The 19,325-nt window shown below is 41.2% G+C and overlaps 3 protein-coding genes across 13 annotated transcripts; all 3 read left to right on the top strand.

The window, feature by feature from the left end:
• Nucleotides 1-1,072: 1,072 nt before the first annotated feature.
• Nucleotides 1,073-3,781, top strand: lsm14b (LSM family member 14B). 4 transcript variants are annotated; one of them, XM_030422056.1, is made up of 8 exons: nucleotides 1,073-1,289; nucleotides 1,379-1,542; nucleotides 1,631-1,760; nucleotides 1,879-2,058; nucleotides 2,224-2,313; nucleotides 2,424-2,582; nucleotides 2,761-2,935; nucleotides 3,029-3,781. In XM_030422056.1, the coding sequence occupies exons 1-8, from the start codon at nucleotides 1,169-1,171 to the stop codon at nucleotides 3,186-3,188; spliced, it is 1,179 nt and encodes a 392-aa protein (XP_030277916.1). In that variant the 5' UTR covers nucleotides 1,073-1,168; the 3' UTR covers nucleotides 3,189-3,781. The 4 variants fall into 4 exon arrangements, with proteins under 4 accessions (XP_030277916.1, XP_030277915.1, XP_030277918.1 ...); XM_030422055.1 differs by having other exon boundaries at nucleotides 1,078-1,289; nucleotides 1,864-2,058; XM_030422058.1 differs by having other exon boundaries at nucleotides 1,081-1,289; nucleotides 2,800-2,935.
• Nucleotides 3,782-4,840: 1,059 nt separating this feature from the next.
• Nucleotides 4,841-15,708, top strand: LOC115585600 (calcium-responsive transactivator). 8 transcript variants are annotated; one of them, XM_030424086.1, is made up of 11 exons: nucleotides 4,841-4,948; nucleotides 6,178-6,254; nucleotides 6,345-6,429; nucleotides 7,140-7,272; nucleotides 7,625-7,873; nucleotides 8,578-8,742; nucleotides 10,525-10,626; nucleotides 11,128-11,223; nucleotides 11,838-11,957; nucleotides 12,044-12,171; nucleotides 13,326-15,708. In XM_030424086.1, exons 2-11 carry the CDS (start codon nucleotides 6,178-6,180, stop codon nucleotides 13,350-13,352), a joined length of 1,182 nt encoding a protein of 393 aa, XP_030279946.1. In that variant the 5' UTR covers nucleotides 4,841-4,948; the 3' UTR covers nucleotides 13,353-15,708. The 8 variants fall into 8 exon arrangements, with proteins under 8 accessions (XP_030279946.1, XP_030279945.1, XP_030279944.1 ...); XM_030424085.1 differs by lacking the exon at nucleotides 4,841-4,948 and adding an exon at nucleotides 5,004-5,346 and having other exon boundaries at nucleotides 11,131-11,223; XM_030424084.1 differs by lacking the exon at nucleotides 4,841-4,948 and adding an exon at nucleotides 5,004-5,346.
• A 690-nt stretch (nucleotides 15,709-16,398) lies between these two features.
• Nucleotides 16,399-19,050, top strand: mtg2 (mitochondrial ribosome-associated GTPase 2). Its single transcript, XM_030421946.1, has 6 exons — nucleotides 16,399-16,915; nucleotides 17,514-17,661; nucleotides 17,761-17,876; nucleotides 17,981-18,199; nucleotides 18,289-18,427; nucleotides 18,559-19,050. The coding sequence occupies exons 1-6, from the start codon at nucleotides 16,670-16,672 to the stop codon at nucleotides 18,951-18,953; spliced, it is 1,263 nt and encodes a 420-aa protein (XP_030277806.1). The 5' UTR covers nucleotides 16,399-16,669; the 3' UTR covers nucleotides 18,954-19,050.
• The last annotated feature ends 275 nt before the right edge of the window (nucleotides 19,051-19,325 follow it).

Raw genomic sequence — 19,325 nt, 5'->3', positions numbered from 1 at the left:
AAACAGATTTCCGTCCGCGGGAGCGCGCGCGGCCTGTTAAAGCTGTTTCGCCCAGTTTATATCCGTCTACCTGTTTTATCTGGATCAAACAGTCATAACTACACATACAAATAACTTTATGTCCGTGGTAATATCAAAGGTATGTCTGTAACGTTTCTTGTAACCAAATAATCACAATTGTGGCCAAAGTGTTTACAGTTCGCGATCACAGGCAGTAGTATTGTTTACAGTGATATCATTTTATTAACATTATTTACGGAAGGATTATGTATAGAACAAAGAATTGATCTCTATTGCTATTATCCTTATGACTCTCCATTATTTTACCTGCTCTGTGCCCTAGATTATAACCAATCCAGTCCTTTTTTACCTGTTGAAATAACTTTAAAGGGCCAATACAGCTCATAAAAGGCTGGATCACCTGCCAAAAAGTGATTACAGCACCTTGTGACTGGAAGGTTGTTTCTGCATCAAAATGACTTGATCACACTCTTGGTGGTTAAATTTGACAGATTATAACCAATCGTCATTATTGCCCGTATTTCAAAGGGTAAACGGGACTGGGTTGGTTATCTAGGGCACAGAGCAGGTAAAATAATGGACAGGATAATTGCAACAGAGATCTATTCTTCATTTTATACATAACCCATCCGTAAATCATGTTAATAACAGTCTAGTTTCCAAATATAGGCCTAATCACGGATAGACATACAAACACATAATATCACTGTAAACAGTACTATTGCCTGTGATCAAGTAAATGTCATTCCCTGATTACGATATAAACTGCAAACACTTTGGCCACAATTGTGATTATTTGGTTAAAGAAACGTTACAGACATACCTTTGCTATTACCACGGACATAAAGTTATTTTTTATTCATGACTGTTTGATCGAGATAAAAACAGCTGTAGACGTAAATAAAATGGGCGATACATCTTTAACAGGCCGCGCGCGCTCCCGGGAAATCAGTTTCTGGTTGGACGATCACTTTTTGGCAGCACACCGGCTCATCGCCAGGTGCGTTTGAAGCCTCAATCAGTGGGCGGGGCTTCAGGTCACCTGAGGACGCTTATAAATTGTTACCAGTCAGCTCCATGGCTTGAATACTGCTGCCTGCTGTGAGTTCTTGTATTGATAGGCAATTACCTCGAAAATACTCCAAACATGAGTTCTGCAAAACCGTACATTGGCTGTAAAATAGGGCTGGTCTCAAAAGCCCAGAATCGTTATGAGGGAATTTTGTACACAATTGACAAAGTGAACTCCACAGTAGTGCTGGCGAAAGGTAAGTGGTGCAGGCCCCATGCTTGAAGCCCTGTCAGCATGATGAAGTAAACATTATTATTTTTTTACCAACTGCTTTCTCTCATCTAGTCAAGTGTTTTGGAACGGAGGGACGACCCACCGACAGACCAACACCACCCAAAGATGACATCTATGAGTACATCACTTTCCGGGGAAGTGATATTAAGGACATCACACTGTGTGAAGCTCCAAGATCTCACCACGGCCTGCCCCCAGATCCTGCAATCGTACAGGTAGATAGTGACTGCATGTACAGACCCTGAAAGTGGGCAAATGAACACCCAGAAAGCATGTTAAATAGTTTCAACATGTTTTGTTCAGTCATCCAGCGCAGGCTCTTCGGGAATCTACTCAGCTCGTGAGCCGTTTAGCCCCCTGAGGATGCCCGCCTACAGCCAGCTTGCTGCCAACTCTCTGCTTAATCAACAGTATGCTGCAGCTCTTGGCCTTGGTAAGTCAATTAATGCAAATGTATTTCAAGTTAACTGACCATGATGTAGCTGAATACTTTTTTTAAGTAGGTTGTTAACACATTGCTGTGTTCTGAAATGCAGGGCCTGTACTTCCAGGCCTACATCTCAGAAGGGGCCCCATGGTGGAAAAGGCTGTTCAGACCCTCCATGTGGACAGATCTAGGCAGAGGAGAGGTTCGACTGCATCCCAGGAGCAGGAGCAGCGGTGGGAAAGAAGGAGGCCACAGAGGACCAGAGGAGAGAGTTTCCAGAGCAGAAAGGGCACTGGACCCTCCAGTAAGCATACAGAAAGGCAATGATGAAAGGCAAAAATAAAATGCCCAGTAATTGACCCAAAAGTGAACAGTTTAGATTGTTTTAACAGTCTTAAAACCTTGTTTGGGATGTTCAGGGGATTCTACATGTCAACTGATCCATTTTTAAATGTTTTTTGTATTGAAGTGAAGTCAGGCCCAGGTATGCCCAGCGCTCAGCATGAAACTCGGCAGCAGAACAATGAAAACAGGCCAACACCACCCAGAAGAAGACAAGGTAGGTTTGTAAAACAATGACACATCAGAATTATTATTTTTTTTCTGGATTTAAATAGTCCACTAAAGAAAATCACGGAAGACTTGTATTTATGTTTTTAAACACCTCAGGAGCTCGGCGGCGCAGAAACCGTAGTAGAGGCCAGCTGATGGTGGCTAACGTTCCATCTGCCACCCTCAAGTTTGACACGGACTTTGATTTCGATTCCTCAAATGCGCAGTTTATCAAGGAGGAGCTGGAACGGGAGGTGCAGGACATGAACATAAAGGGTTGGTTCAACCTTTTTTCATTTAGCTTTGCACGGCTTTAATTTTCCATTTTGGTTAGTGTTTTTAAATATTAAACAATCAGGTGTAGGCTTTGGAATTGTCATCAGATGGGCACATGGGTTTGAAAATCAATGTATTGACCTTTCACATTGTTGCCATGCTTGGTCTCTCATCACAGCATCCTTCGAGTTTTTACCGTACAAGTTTCTGTCTGCAGATGGAACTCATGAGGTAGTAGGCAAAGAAAAAGAGGAACTGCACCAGACTGCCGAGGACGATCATTTTGGACCAAAATGCTATTATGACAAAGCAAAGTCTTTCTTTGACAACATCTCATCTGATAAGAAGTTCAGGTAAACTAACTGCCTTTTTTTATTGGCAACATTCAAACACTGCCTCCTTCTGTGTGTTTGAGTGAAGGCTTTGTCCCTCTTTGTGTTTTACAGACTAACATGGGCGGAGGAGCGGAAGCGCAATCTGGAGACTTTCGGGGTCCCTGGACGGTTCCTGAGGGGTCAAGGCTTCAGAGGTGGATATGCTGGACAGAGAGGGCGAGGCACTGCTCAGACCCGGTCTTCTTACAGATCCAGGGGTGGCCAGCTGTAGAGGTCAGAGTTTGATACCAAGGCAGGAAAGCAACCACATCCTCGTATGATTATCTCCCTTTAAACAAATGGGACTTTGTGCGAACGCAGCTCTGATGGCACTGTAAGAAGGATCTTTTTTTTTCTTATGATTTCTTTTTCTGTGGCAGTTATCCTGCCCTCATATTACCAGGATTGTACTTTAATTTGTCCTTTTCACCCATTTTGAATATGGATGCATGGCTCACTAAAGGGTCCACTGTATGTGACATAGTTTTCTTTTCCTTCCCCTCTAATCTTTGCCAGAAATGTATTTTTTTCCAAGTAAAGGGGAAGTGAATGCCTAAGTTCTGTTCTTGTTTTCTGCTCCCTGGAAGATTTTCACTCCTAAAAGTATTGCTTTCTTGTTTAACACATCTGGCTTTTCCTCTTGTAAGTACTTATCCTATTTTGTAATGTTATTATTTCTCAAAATGTTCTCAAACTATACATTATTATAAACATATAAAAAATGATCTGAACTTGTATGTATTTAAAGGCTCAAGCTTGTGCATTGCTTTATTCTGTTATACTGAAGCAACAAGTGTAATGTAAATAAATTGGGAACTGCTCATGTGCTTGTCTCGGAGTATTTGATGTTCAGTTGTTGCCAAATTATCCTGATCTGTGTTTTAAGGGTATTAAAGGATACACAACTGCGGAAAAACTAAAATTACTTCTTCCTACAGCTTGTCATGAGTAACCCAAGTCTCCAAATGGCCCCAGATCCCCGGATGATTTGAAGAGACCCTTGATGCACGGTCGAGGTCTACAATAACCATTTGGGCTTTAAAATGTGTGTAAATGACATCTGCTCAAATTGATTTGGGATTTCTCTTTTCCTTCTACCTGCACTGGGGTGAGTAAATGATGAAAGAACATTTTTGGGTGAATGTGAATTTAAGATCACTTTGTCTTTTAATAAACAATTGTTTTTTTGTTCTTTATGGGTACGTTCACACAAAAAGGAATATTTAAATCATTCTCTACTCACCGTCATGCAGATGGAAAGTTTCAAAGTCAACAAAACATTTCTGGAGCTTCACAGAAAAATGGCATTGCAGCAATCCCAAACAACTGGAGTTGATGGGGACTTGCTTAAAAACTTGATTTGAATGGGTCATCCAGCCTAATCAAAGTTTCCGAAAATTCCCAAGATCTCAATTTGATTTTAAAAACTTATTTGCATCCTTTCTCAAGCCAACATCTTCACTGTAGCTGAGGTGTGCATGAGCATACCTGCATGTCAGTGTTTTTGAATATTGTCTTTTTCTAATCAATTTGGGATCTCAGGCTGTTGATCGTTTTTGTGTGTTTTTCATATTTTATAACGGGTCCCCATCTACTTCAGTTGTTTAGGAACATTTTAAAAATCTGTTTTGGGTGTTAAGCTCCAGAAATATTTTGTGGACTAAAAGAAAAAAAAAAAAACTTTCCATCACTGGCATGAGGGAGAGTAGGTTATCGACTGAATTTTCATTTTTGGGTGAATTTTACTCTTTAACATTTCCATTATCACAAACAACACAATATCTCTCGATGTGAAAACGGTAGATTTTCCTTTAGTCTGGAGGGAAAGCGCTCTGCAAATTTCGGGTGCAGGCAGACATAAAACCATGGTTTTTACACTGACATTCAGATTTCCCTCAACTTGTGCAGCCTCTCTACACAATTGCGATTTGACAGACACAATGTGGACTGATTGGCTCTGATGAATCAAAGGATGCTCCGTCTACAGTCAGGGTAAGTGGTAGGCTACTCACTGTCTGGGTTATACCAAATAACTGAGGGAGAGGGATTTCCCCCCTTTGTGTTTATATTTTACCATCTATGTCACAATTTGCACGCGAATGATAAATAACACTTTAGCAAAAAAGGCTACGTTAATGAGCATCCAGAGAAATCCGGTGCTTTGTAAATGCCCTTCCTTGATGGCGGAGAGACGGCATCGTCACACCGCCCACCCCCCCTTGTTTCTCTGCGATGGACAAACTGTGTAACCAAATAGAGGGCTGCGCTCAAGATAATAAATATTAGAATAAAAGGAGCGCTTTTATTTCCCCTATGAGAACATGTCGGTGGCGTTTTCATCGGCTCGCCCCAGGAGTAAAGGGGAGGTGACACAGCAAACGATTCAAAAGGTAAGAAATAAAATCAAAAAGGAGGTCTTGACGGGTCGCGGCGCTTAGTGTTCTAGTCTGGATGGGAGTGTGCGTCTCCGACAGCCAGTGCGGGGAAAGTAGCCAGTGGTGGAAATCAGAAGAAATGGCAACTGGTATCGTAACGTTACAGTCAGCTGAAGGTGCGAGCCAAACAAAGCCGCGACGGGGCTGCAGGCGACCGCTCCACCGCCGCCGCTTCCTGGTGACGCTGTCATCCACCAGCACCACCTCTGGCAAATGATACATCTTTATAATGCGTGAAATCGATCATATTCAGATGATGGAACTTGTTTGCAAGAATTCTAAGCTCAACCAGCTTGCCACGGTTTTTTTTCTTTATTATTAATAAGCGTAAAGGTGCAGGTTGCTTGTCAGAGAGCGTCCCATGTTGGTTTATAAACGCTTTGTTGGCTGTAAACATGTTACGAGTAGGATGGAGGGAAACTGAGCAACCCTGGACAACCCTGACTTCTGCTGGGTTTTTATCCTTGGCTGAACTGTTTAGGCGAATAGGCTATGTAAAAGAAAGAAAAGAAAAGAAAACGCTCTTCCCATCCTGAAGTTAGAGACTTTCAAACGATGTCCTACATAGAGACTGTGAGAAGCCGCTGCTTCATTAGACTCTATTATGAACAAAAAAGAAAATGAAAAAAAAAAAAAACTGACCTAGAAATTTTTCCAAGGCTGGTGGAAGTTATGAGAATCCAGGGCAGCCTCACTGCAATGGCTTAATAGGGCATATTCCAGTGTATTATTCAGCCTGCACTTGACTATACAGTGAACTGAAGCTTGTTTCGTTGTCTCCCAAAGATGCTGGATGAAAATCATCACTTAATACAATGTATAATGGATTACCAAAGCAAAGGCAAGACAGCTGAATGCACACAGTAAGTGATCTTTCCCTGATTTATACCGTGTAAATGTCACGCTGAGGTAAAAAAAAAAAAAAAAAACATTTCCCCTCTTTTTTTTGACAGGTATCAGCAGATCCTGCACAGAAATCTTGTTTACTTGGCCACAATAGCAGATTCGAATCAGAACATGCAGTCACTACTACCTGCTGTGAGTCATTCATGTGCTTTCAGGAACAATTAAGCAGATTTCTCATCTTCGTCACATGCATTCCCGCTCCTGCCATCCCATCTATATTCTCACATACGCCAAGGAACTTCAAAAAGGAAGAGGGGTAGTTACATCACCAAATCTTGCTTCGGTGTCAGACTTTGGTGTCGGCTGTATTGAAGTCTATGGGAGATTCATAAAGAAATAAACTAAAACCCAATGTAACTACGACGTATGATGAGAAAATGGCAAATCCGACGAAACATTGCTGTTGAACAGGGGTCTTTGTGAGATGAACAACTCGCTGATAAAAACAAATCCATCCTTAACCTACTCTCTGAAGCGTCTTCTTTCATTTTGTGGAGGCATTTCTTTATCAGAAGTCATACGACATATATATGTTGGCCTTTAGTGTGTTTCTCCATTTACTCACATAGGTCACAACAGTCTGGCACTCTTCCTTCTTTTTTAAGTTCCTTGACCTTTGCTCCTTTTTTTTATGAACATTTTTATCATAATTTCATTTTGAGAACATTATCACATAGTCGCACAGAAGTAAACATGTTTCATGTAATTTGTCTAGTGATAAATACATAGAACAAACACAAATAATAACATTTAACAGACAAATAGGAGTCAGGGCATAGAGTATAGCAATTACTGTTGATTAATTATTGTTCTTGTTGATTAACTGTGTTTTTCATTTCCAGCCTCCCACTCCCAACATATCTATGGTTCCTGGAGGGATGGGACAGAGTGGGGGACACGCTCCAGGCAATCTCAATGACAACATGACACCAGGGCTGCCCCCCACATCAATGATGCAGAGTCAAATGAGCAATGGTGAGATGTGAACACAAATGTACACTGACTTTTCTTTTTTTCACACATACTTGGTGTGCACACATACAGCTTCATCTCATTGTCCGTCGCCTGTCTTGAGAGCTCCTCTGATCCCGACTTTGCTGCATGTTTGTCTGCAGACACCAAGTCTTGTCTGTCACAGTCAGATTGCAGCAAGCGACCCTTTCTTGCCTTCTTTCTCTTTCTAACACACATGATCAACACTCATTACCCAATCCTTCTACTACCATGCAACCTTTCTGTGAAGATGAACTGAATGTGGGTCCATTATTAACATGCTATGGCACCACATCGGAACTGGCTGCTCTGACTGGTGCGTGTGTGTCGTCAGGCCCCAGACATGCCCCCATGCAGCAGCAGTCTGGTCAGGTGCAGTCGGCTATTCCCTCCGCTTCCCTCAGCCTGCCGGCCAGTGGCTACGGTAGCTCGGCGTCCGGCTACAGCCACACTTCCCCCTCCTCCCAGGGCAGCATGATCCAGGGCCCTGGGCCTGGCTATGGGTCTTCGTCCTCTTCTTCCTCCACATCCTCATCCTCTTCTTCCTCCTCCCGCAGCAACCTCAACATGCAGTCCAACCCAGGTGAGCCAGGTACAGAAAAGCCTATCCAGGAATACTTTCAGGGTTATGGATTGAACACAAGAACACCTGATACCTCATACACTTAGAGGATGGAGGCGATAGAAGTAGTGCCTTTCAGGAGTTCACGATGAGGTATAAACAAAGTGGTAAAATAGTTGGATGATTTCTTAAATCCCTCTGAATGTCTTTACACCAAACATCCCCCTTAATTTACCTTAAAACATTTGCTCACATGTATATCACCTGCAATCATTAATCTGTAAATTCCCTCCTAGTCCAGTGAAACGAACAAAATAAGCAAACACATTCAGTTCATCAAAGAGGTGTCCTGCCTCCTCTCATCTTCCTTCTTCTCCAGGCTTAACCTTTCCTAATCCCTTACTCCTGACCCTGAGATGCAGCCCTCCTCTCCCTGAATGTACCTCTGTTTATGCACTGACTTCACTGGCTTTGCTTGCATTTATATCCCAAAGCAGCATCTTCTAATAGAGGTTTTTTCTTCAAGATACTGCCATGGACCCGTTTTGGCCTAACCCTGCCCCCTTTTTTCCATGGACTTCCTACAACATTTGTTATGCACAATTCTTCCAGTCTCAGCTCTGAGAATGCTGTTGAATGCTAATGCTGGTATGTGCATATAGTGTGTCTGTGTATATTAATGTATGAGATCTCTCCCCCTCCTCATAATCCCACCTCCTTTGCAGTCTCTATGATGCACCAACAGTCTGCCACTGCACACTACTCTTCAGCCCAGGCTGGAGGGCAACACTATCAGGGACAGCAGGCCATGGGCATGATGGGTCAGGGCAGTCAAGGGAACGGTATGATGTCTCAGAGGCCCATGGGATCCTACCGCTCCTCACAGCAAGGTAGGTGGTGAGACTTCTTCATGTTAATATGGCATGGCAGTGGGCTCAATGAGGTTGTTGTCAAGAGTTGTGTTCGAGAGCTCAAGGACATAGATGGACTGACTGACTAACGGTTTGGAATGAAAGAATCAACAGGTTTCCATTATCTTTGGCTCTGGGTGCCAGTGTCACAGTTTCAAGATTGATAGAAGGACACCTCTTATGCCTTCTCAGCCTGTTCCTTTCATTCTGTGTTGAATAGTTTCTTGTTCAAGATGTTGAAAGTTTAAAAAAAAACAACAGGAGCTCCTCTCTCCCACTAAAAACACTGCTCCTGAGGAGGTGCCTGAAACGCCTTGTCAGTAGTCCCACCTTTAATTCTGTGACCTCTTGGCATCACTATGTCACCATGTTGCACATTTGCATAATTTTGCCTGCATTCACAGTAGAAGTAGACATGGATGACCAGGGACTTGGTAAGCAGTCCTGGCTCAGGCATGTGTGAGCTGACTAATCAGAGCAGACTGGATATTTGGCAGGGAGGGCCTTATGGAGACAGGAGCTCAAACAGGCCATCTCAGGCAGAGGTGGAATAATTGCAGCATGTAAACCTATTCTAGGAGTGACCCAAAATTAAATTATAAACCTGAAAATACATGTCTGTCGCTGAAGTTATTATTGCATGCGTCTTTGCCTTCAAAGATCCTAATGAGAGCGATATTGAAGACTTGCAAATTAGTCTGTCCCAGCTGCCTTCCTGGCTGCAACTTCTACAAGCAGACTGGAGATGTATCACTCGTGTCACATTAGGTTCCTGTCTCTGTGAATCACTTAACTTGTGCTGTGTCAGCATGCACCTAATAATAGCTCCATCCTGTCCTGTTATATCTTTTGAAGGGTGTCGACCAGGCACATAGTGACTCAGATATATAAAAAGGATGGGATACTGTTTCCAGGGCAACAGGACATGGTTGTAAGTCCTCATTCCCCCTGTTGCAAAAGTATCCTTGCATGACTGGATTAAGTATTTCCGGATAGAACTATGTTATGGAGTTGTTGTGTCCATAGTTAAGATGGATGACTCGCTCCCCGGTCATTGGTTATAGGTCTGCTGCGAGGGCTCATTTTGGAAACGATTAGATATGTTGCTATGCTATACCTCATCTCTATATCTGGAAACATTTGGCTCAATTGTGGTCCATAAAGTTGATTAGACCGTGCACAGCTCTTCGATGCATCCTCCAGAGAGTTTTTGTGTCTGTTTGTTTTGTGGGTTTGTTGGGTAAAGCTGAAAGGGAAAAGGAACAAGTGGAATCTGGAGTTTCTGCACACCACCACCGAGCAGAGATCCGATTCGCCCTGATAACTGGCTTACCTCCTTTTTTTTTTAGAGAAAATTACATCTCATGTAATTTGTCTTGGAATTATTCATTGTGATTGCCGAACTTTAATTAGTGCTTCCAAAATTTGGGTTGGCCCCAAAATAGCTTCCTTCATATTATTATTTCAACGCATAAAAAAATCATCACCTGTGAAATTGCACTTCACATAATTCTTAAACAAAATTACTGTGTCATATTAATTCGCTCTGTTCATGATTATTCATGATAACGTTGTAACTAAATGACGACTTCCAGGAAAGCTGTCTTCTAAAATATTTTATTACACACATGATGCATGCACACACACCTATTCAGGTTGCCTAAAATTTCCTGTGTCCTGGCAAGACCCCTTTACCACCAACTCAGCGGCCAATTCGTCCAACCAACTGTTTAACCATTCGTGGTGTCGCCTGTCTTGCAGGATCTGCACAGCAGTACATGGGACAAGACGAGTTCTACGGAGAGCAGTATGGACACACTCAGAGCTCCAGCGAGCCCATAAACCAGCAGTATTACCCTGATGGTAATCATGCACATCCATAAACTTCATACACAGCTCTCAAACACACAAAAGCCCATCATAGCACATGCCATTTCCCTTTAGTGCTACCTCACAGGCCTGAGCCAGATTTACTGCAATGCTGAGGCCTCAGCTCTTCCTCCCAGTCATCGTCTTTTTCCCCTATTGTGGGAGATGAACAGAAATTATGAAAAAGCTGACCTTCGTCTCAATCCTGTTTCCTCCCAGTGTGTCTGTGTCCATACTGTCCCCTTTGGTGTGCCGAAATTTCAGATTTCAGAGAGTGCTAAAGCAGTGTGTTGAGGAAAGAGCGCAGCCTTCTTCCAGGGTGTTTCTTTGTGCATAATACTGAAGTGAGAAGCCTTGAAAATGTTGTTTGTGCCTGCCATTGTCGTATGTATTATGAATGCTTTGGCTTCAAACTGAATAATTATTTCTCTTCTTTATGTAAGTGGATTTTGCCTTTGCGGAGGAGATTTTGCATGTGTTGAAATGTGTTGTCAGCAGGTCATGGGGAATACTCGTATCAGCAGTCTTCATATGGTGAGCAAGGCTACGACAGGTCCTTTGATGAATCCTCACAGCACTACTATGAAGGAGGTAACAGTTGTCATTATGCCATTTTCAAGCATGTGGTTGAAAGGAGACAAATTATGCTCATTTTCAAGATCTAAACTTTTTGGGGGTTACTGCAAGAATAGGTTTACATGCTTTGGTACTAAAAAAACCCACATACAGTCTCATACTGTACTTACCCTCTGTCTGAAACGCTCTGTTTCAGCTCCTGTCTCTTTGAGGCCCCCCGCTCTAGAAAATACCCAATCTCCTCTGATTGGCCAACTAATACATGCCTGACCCAGAACCGCTAACAACAGAGCAGCTGTGCTAGATTAATTCTTATGTGCCAAACTGGCCGCTGGGCATAAATGATGAAAAAGTGTGAGATGGTGATGTAGTGTGATGTCACAAATTCACGGAATCAAAGGCGGGACTACTGACGAGGAATTTCAAGAGCAGTGTTTTCTGTGGGAGAGAGGAGCTTCTGTTGGTGCAGACCTTTATAACATTCAAGATCATTTACATGCACGAATTAAGAATCAAGAAGACACTTAAAAAGCATAATGAGTCTCCTTTGAATATGTTTTCCTCCAACTGTACCTGCAGTAAAGTACTACCTCATATATTTAGTAGCTAACGCGTTTATATGCCTTCAGGTAACTCTCAGTACAGTCAACAGCAGGCCCAGTATCAGCAGGGCTCTGGCCAGCAGCAGCCCTTCAGCCAGCAGCAGTACTCCTCTCAACAAGGCTACAGCGGACAGCCACAGGGTTACGGTCAGAGCAATCCTACAAGCTATCCTGTGCATTCACAATAACACACCCACAAAACTAATAAACTGAATGTAACTGCTCTGCTACAGGTCCTGCTCAGGGTGGATCCTCTCAGTACTCTCAGTATCAACAGGGTCAAAGCCAACAGTACGGCTCCTACCGCTCCTCCCAGGGAGGCCCTGGAGCACAGACGCAGAGGTCCTATGCGTATGAACAGGTACTTAACATCAGATCATACTTTCTAAGTTTCCTAAGATTCCCTGTAATTGGTTACTTAACACTGAATTTTTTCACCCATCTAACATATAGGAAATTTCCTATATAATCCATAATAAAGGCACATTTTTAAATGGGTTATTTAATTATTAAGTAAGAAATAACGGCTTGAATCTTTTATTTGCCACAACAGGTACCTCATACTATGCATGATTTTTTTCTGATTTGCCTTTTTAAAATGTCTTTGATGCACTGTAGTTTTGGAAGGCAACAATCACTGCAATGTATTCCTTGTGGGCAAACCGTCAAAGTATATCGACTCAAAGTGCTTGTTTTTATAACTGACAGGCTGAGATTGTTATTCTTAGTGTCTGACAACATTATGGAAACACAGAAACAGCTGCTACATCACTCCTGCCAAGTCCACCAGACTCCATTTACACAATCAGTAATTTTATCATCATGAAAAAAACACACCACAATAAAATTCTCCCACACCATCTTGGTTTGTCTTTCCACTGTTTCAACAATCACCAACTCTGGTTCGGTCAAATTATTAACTATCAATTCAACAAGGAAAAATTAGAAAATATTCTTGTTCTGAACACTGTTTTCCGTGAATGATCTCTGATCTCTCTCTTGCTCCTCTCCCAATATTTTTACTGCAATTTTTTCAGACATTTTAGAATAATAATCCCAGCCTGTGATTGAAATGTGCTCTTTTATTGGAGCAGTCATTGCAGCCTGAGCTGAGGTGATCTACTGGACCAATTCCAAAACCTTTTGCTTATATTACTCACTAAATTATAAATCCCAGGTTAAAAATGCTTGCATTGCCATTCATTTTATCTTGTTAACTTGGAAAAAGTAACCTCTGTGATTTTGAAGTTGGTTCAAATGTCTCTAGTTATGCTGCCCAAGCCCCCAAACGCTTTAATGGCAACACATCATAATCTCAAACGTTGTTTCTTGGTTCCTGCTTATCTCTGACATGACTAACTGTAAAAGACCAAGACAGCTGATATATGTAGTATTAATTGGGGAACTTTGTGGTGTGTGTGTCTAACAAATAACAGAAAACAAAATAAAAACTGGACAACACAATGTATGAAAAGCAATCTATTCTGCTGGTGTAAATATTTCTTTACATTGCAGGGTCAGTACGGGAATTATCAGCAATAAGGCACTGCACTGTTTTCCTGTTGTAAGAAAATGAAAAGGGAGCGGTTCAACGGTGAAGCGCTGGTTCAGCTATGGAGCAGAAGATCTGGCTTCATCAGATTTATTATCCTCATATTAATCATCTAGCTACAGTAAGAATTACCATTTAAGACGTATGTAACGTTATCTGTTCTGGCTATAGGGGGTGAAGTCTTACAGGCCACCCCACGAAAGGTCATGCTGCTTGTAGAATCAAGACAATTACTATAAAACCTTCCATATGGATCAAGTATGATACTTAAAAGGGGCTGTGGAGTTATGAGACATGGCTAAGAATGTTCCTTGTATCCTTTTCTTCATTTTCTGCCTTTGCTTTTCACTTGTCTTTATCTTGAACTTGACATTTACTGTTTAATTTATTTTTTACAAGCCTCTCTTTCAGTCTTCTTTTTATGCACAGAGCAGGTCCGTGGGTTTGACTTAAGCTATAAAAAGCGAATTAGCTTTGAAGGCAATGGTCCTTGATGTTTATTTAATAGACCAAGTCCAGCTCATCCTTTCATTCCCTAGCTGAAAACACTGTTGTATCGTACGACAAGGGAGGTTAATTTTACGAAGGTAAAACATTGGTCCTTAAACCTGACTCGATCAGGGGGTTTGTCTGTGTTAGTCAAACTGTGATGTGTTGCTGTGTGGTCTAACATTATGTGTGTTCACTCTCTACATATGTCTACTGAAGTAATAGCCACAATAGGTAGCTGACTGATCCAGACTTAAAAGTGTGTGTCATCGTCCATAATAATCATACATGGTGGTAGTATTTTTGACTGTATATTTTCAGTGGCATATGTACGCACAGACATATTGTGCATTGTGCAGAGTTATGAGGGGTCACACCACTCTGTTGCCAATCAGAAATGATTTTACGTAAAAAACAAAAAAACAAACATATCGCCACTTTGTTCGCACTTTATTTTGCAGTGACAGTGTATGTATTGTCTGATATTTTGTATTTGTAGTGCAATTCAGGCTGTATTCAAACAAATGATCCTCAAAAAGCCAAAGCAACACAAGAAACAGAGCAGTAACGGGTCCCGCACCTCAACTTCAATAAGTGCAATACTCTAAGTCAGTCATGTTGAGATTGGTTGTCATGGTGAACTCACCCTGTATGTCATTCTTTGTAGTTTCAGTGTTGGTTTGTCTAATGTTGTTACATGGTATGTTGCAGGTTTTGACTGACATGTCATATTTAAGAAAATTATTTTCTGTATCTCTGTGACTTGTGGACGGATTATGTGACGCCTTTCATCACATACACAAAGCCCACTTGTCCTCTTTTCAGTAAAAACCTGTACCATCACCCCTTGTATTAGAAGGGGAAAATACTGGGTAACACTTTATAATAGCAATCACTAATAGGACAAATACACATAATTATTCTTTAGTTAATAGTTTTTTCACTGTTAACAAACAATGAAATTGCTTTATAAATAGTTCATAAAGCATTTCTGTTTGTTGACAGTGAAATAACTATTAACTAATGTTTAATATATTATTAATGTATTCATTTATTCATTATGCTTATTATAAATTGTTGACAAATACTGTGAATAATAAGACAAGTGTTAAGGAGACATAGGAGTGTAATTTTTATTTAAGTGTACATGTCACAAGCACACTTGCCTTATTTCACGTATTTACTGTGTTATAGTTTTATCTATCTATCTATCTATCTATCTATCTATCTATCTATCTATCTATCTATCTATCTATCTCTATCTAATATATACTATATTATGTTTATTTATTTAAAATGAGTCAGACAACATAATCATTTCACTAAGCACTGTTTCTTACAGTTTGAGCAGTAATACGGATTATAAGGGTCCAATCTTTGCAGTATATCGTGGAGTAACTCAACTTAACTCAGAGGGGCAAAGTAAATCAATATTTGCAGTCGTTTTGCAGGGTTAATCAAGAATGCGAGATTACCTGGCTGTCAAACAGCTAAATAACTATGTACCACTCAACAGTGACAATCACAGGATTCTCTATACGTTGAATTTGTATCAGTGTTTCATTTAAGTGTGAACTGAACATGTATTGACACATCTTTTCCAGTTTTATGTAGTGTGCCATCACTGATGTGGGTGGTGCGCCTTGTTTGTTTGTGTGTGTGTGTGTGTGTGTGCGTGTGTGTGTGTGTGTGTGCAATAGAAAGAGAGCAAGAGAGAAAGAGTGAGTGAGAGAGTTTGTTGTGTACAATCCAAATATGAATGTTATCTAGTTACCTATTGTAAGACTGCATTGCCTGATCTTTTCTGCTGTCTTTTGTTACTGTTTGTTATATAAAATAAATTGACATTCACCTTTTGTATGTCTGTATTTTGTGTATTTATTATGGATCAGAAGTCACACATCATGGAAATTGTGATTTTATTTAACTTTTTCCTATTATTATTATTATTATTATTATTATTATTAGTAGTAGTAGTAGTAGTAGTAGTAGTATACTGAGCATAGTTATAGTCTAGACAACAAACACACTTTTAGTATTGTCTTTTTTCAGGTATTTTCTGCATTGGTTAGTGGTTTTCATATTCCTATAAACTGTGATGAGTTGTAGCTAGAAATGTTTATCAAATAATTTGGTCTAAGTCTTGAAGTCTCAAGTTATTTTCCCTCCTGTCAAGTCATCGCCTTCCATTGAAAGATACTGCAATTTTTCTGTTTTAAACTATTGGTCAGATATCTAACGTGTAATTTGACAATTAATCTAAATATTTTTTTCCAATGTTAATGTCACTTTTGTCAATGTAGAAATTTGCATATTTGCCAGACCGTGCAATAAAATATGCCACAAAACAAAAACAATCTGTATTTTTTTTTTTTTTTATTTCCCGGCCCCTGAGAAGTGTTCAAACTTTGCAGATTTATATGAAGTAATACAGAAATCGGTAAAATTTCTTTTCTTTTCTTTTCCTGTATATTAACACACATTCCAGCACACAAGATGGCGCCAGAGGATCAAAACGCAACAGCAGAGCAACTGGAACTGGCAATCGCGTTTCCACACTGTTCCCTCACGGCTTCCGTATTGTTAGGGTCGGCTGTCAGCGTGGAGTGGTACGGAGTTCAGGTAGCTGTGGACATACCTACACGGTTGTACAAGTAATGTATGTCCACCATGATTTGATAATATAACCCTACCAGCTGTCTAATAGTAATTCCCTCGACAGAAAACCCTTCTGTGTACTAACGGCGACGTGTGTTAAGATGTGTTGAAGCAAACGGTCGAGGTGACATTGTCAAGCCGTCTCTGGTTTCATGCCGCAATGTTGGCGACTTTGACGAGAGTTAAAAGCCCTCGGTGGCCTTCTCCAGACATATGTTTAGGATACATGTTAGGACAACAGGTGAGAAGAAACGAGTTGAGTTCGTTCAGTCCCGGTTGTTCTTCGGTACCGGCAGCCTGGAGACGGAGAGCCACAGGAGGAGTCAGAGGCGTCGGCACCTCCTGCGTGTTGTGCGCCAAAGTCCGAGGAAACACGAAGAAGACCGAGCTGTCCGAGAAGAAGCTGGTATGTGTTCGAACCCCTCAACATTAGTTTGGGATATATTGGGATGTGGTATATGCAAAAAAAGTCGAATAGAATGTGACACATAAGGTGAAACACTAAAATATCCCAATATCCTTCAGTAATTTAGAGTAGTGGTTAGGCTAATGTTCAATATTTACCAAACTTGTGCTTTTAGCTTAGCTATACCAGGGATGTTAGCAGAGAGTATTACAAAGTACAGCAATAGAGTATACATTTTCTTTTATTATTTGATGTCTAGCTATTTTTCTGTAGCTAGTGAGTGATTTATTATTTTAGTTTATTTTCCTGTCTTGTCATTTAAATTACCTTATACATCAACATCTGAACAGAGACATCACACAACTCAATGCATACTACATCTGCATCCATTAGTGCCAAACTCTGTATATTTGATTCAGTTCACAAGTCTGGAAATACAGTCTTAAGTCCAAAAAGAGAGGAGTCAACATATTGTATGATACCCCATGCTTCGGAGTCATATTCAGAAAATGCAAAAGGATTATAAAAGAGGTATTCAACAATATTTGTCATAAATCATGCTATGAATAACTAAAAATGTTCTTGGTTTGGCCCATAGACCCATCACTTTGTAGACCATCGCAATGTGAAGCTGGTGGCAGGGTCGGGCGGTAAAGGGGCCTGCAGCTTTCACAGTGAGCCCCGGAAGGAGTGGGGTGGACCGGATGGAGGGAATGGAGGTGATGGAGGAAGCATTATTATAAAGGGTAAGTTAAAGGTGTCATGTCAGCACAGTCTGGGACAGAGCTCCATCCTCTGCGTCATGCCAAACGGCTTCGATACCCTTTATTTTTGTGTGCTTTCAGCTGACCGAGTTGTTAAATCGCTGGCGCAAATAACTCCAGTTTACAAGGGAGAAGATGGGCAATCAGGGGGCAGCAAGAACTGTTATGGAAGGAATGGAAGCCCAAAATATATTTCTGTGAGTCCATGCATTTCATTATAACTGATGTAATCAATGAATACTTCAGTCCTGTTTTCATCATCAACTACTGCCTAACCTTTCCTTTATTTATTTTTTTAAAGGTACCATTGGGTACTGTGGTGAAGGAACAGGGAAAGGCAGTTGTGGACCTCTCTGAGCATGGCCAGGAGTATGTGGCTGTTTTCGGAGGGGCGGGTGGGAAGGGGAATAGATTTTATCTGTCCAATGAGAACCGGGCTCCGATGGTGGCAACCCCAGGAATGCAGGGCCAGGAGAGGGTCCTTCAGCTGGAGCTCCGCACCATGGCCCATGCTGGACTGGTGAGAAGAAGCTGCTTTTGTTTGGAAAAATAGCAGTGGTGTATCGCTTTTCAACACCACAAATGTAACAATTATCTTCATCCCATCAGGTGGGGTTTCCTAATGCTGGGAAATCATCTTTGTTGAGAGCCATCTCCAATGCCAGGCCTGCTGTGGCTGCTTACCCCTTTACAACACTGAACCCACATGTGGGAATTGTCAAGTACAGGGATCACGAGCAAGTGGCAGGTAGTTGATTTGAGCAAACAAATGATAAATTATGGAGTTATTATAAATTGTTGAACAACATTATAATAAAGTTTTGATAGTTTTTTTTCCAATATAATGTCCATGTTCCACTTTTATCCTTGTGTCTGTAGTTGCTGACATCCCAGGCATCATCCGAGGAGCCCATCTAAATCGAGGCCTGGGCATCTCTTTTTTGCGTCACATAGAGCGCTGTCGTTTCCTTCTCTTTGTTCTGGACCTATCGACTCCGGAGCCCTGGACCCAGCTCCAGCACTTGCGCTATGAATTAGACCAGTATGAGTCTGGTCTCTCCCAGCGGCCTCAGGCAATCATAGCCAACAAAATGGACCTGCCCGAGGCCCAGGAGAAGCTGGGGACTCTAAAGGGCCTCGTTACGCAGCGGGTCATTCCCGTGTCAGCTCTCACGGGACAGAATACAGAGGAACTCATTCTTCACCTGAGAGAGCTGTACGATGGCTACCTCCAAGCAGAGGACAGTGGGGAAAGCAAACCCACAAGGTGGTAGCAACATTGCCTCTTGCTGAACTTTCTATTATGTAGGTTTATACTGGCAGATAGTGAATGTGTTTACATTTCTTAATAAATATTTAAACGAAACAAAATCCGATGTTTATCTCATTTGACTTGACTTGCAGCACATTGTTAAATACACTAAAATATTTACTGGATTTATTGAAACCTTTATTTTAACTTATAACAGCTTAACATACAGCTTTGGACGGTGGTGACATTACATTTTACACGTAGATTTACACTCGTACATGTTAGGATTAACAAATGTCTGTCTTGTGTCAGTTTATTAAGACAAATCATTAAAATTCAGTTTATTAAAGTACATTTTGGTGCATAAAAAGACTAAGAATTATTTTTGAGAAAA

This window comes from Sparus aurata, chromosome 7 (assembly GCF_900880675.1).
Source record: "Sparus aurata chromosome 7, fSpaAur1.1, whole genome shotgun sequence".
Taxonomy (NCBI): Eukaryota; Metazoa; Chordata; class Actinopteri; order Spariformes; family Sparidae; genus Sparus; species Sparus aurata.
The sequence above is the reverse complement of the archived record's forward strand: the minus strand, read 5'-3'. Positions and strand labels throughout refer to the sequence as shown.

Bases quoted from the DNA above. Each gene is read 5' to 3' on its own strand.
- lsm14b (XM_030422055.1), top strand. From the start codon at position 1,169: ATGAGTTCTGCAAAACCGTACATTGGCTGTAAAATAGGGCTGGTCTCA. The intron at 2,583-2,760 runs GTTGGTTCAACC...CTCTCATCACAG, and splicing joins GCAGGACATGAACATAAAGG to CATCCTTCGAGTTTTTACCG. The intron at 2,936-3,028 runs GTAAACTAACTG...TGTGTTTTACAG, and splicing joins TCATCTGATAAGAAGTTCAG to ACTAACATGGGCGGAGGAGC.
- LOC115585600 (XM_030424084.1), top strand. From the start codon at position 5,278: ATGTCGGTGGCGTTTTCATCGGCTCGCCCCAGGAGTAAAGGGGAGGTG. The intron at 11,224-11,837 runs GTAACAGTTGTC...ATATGCCTTCAG, and splicing joins ACAGCACTACTATGAAGGAG to GTAACTCTCAGTACAGTCAA. The intron at 11,958-12,043 runs GTCAGAGCAATC...GCTCTGCTACAG, and splicing joins CGGACAGCCACAGGGTTACG to GTCCTGCTCAGGGTGGATCC.
- mtg2 (XM_030421946.1), top strand. From the start codon at position 16,670: ATGTTGGCGACTTTGACGAGAGTTAAAAGCCCTCGGTGGCCTTCTCCA. The intron at 16,916-17,513 runs GTATGTGTTCGA...TTTGGCCCATAG, and splicing joins AGCTGTCCGAGAAGAAGCTG to ACCCATCACTTTGTAGACCA. The intron at 17,877-17,980 runs GTGAGTCCATGC...ATTTTTTTAAAG, and splicing joins GAAGCCCAAAATATATTTCT to GTACCATTGGGTACTGTGGT.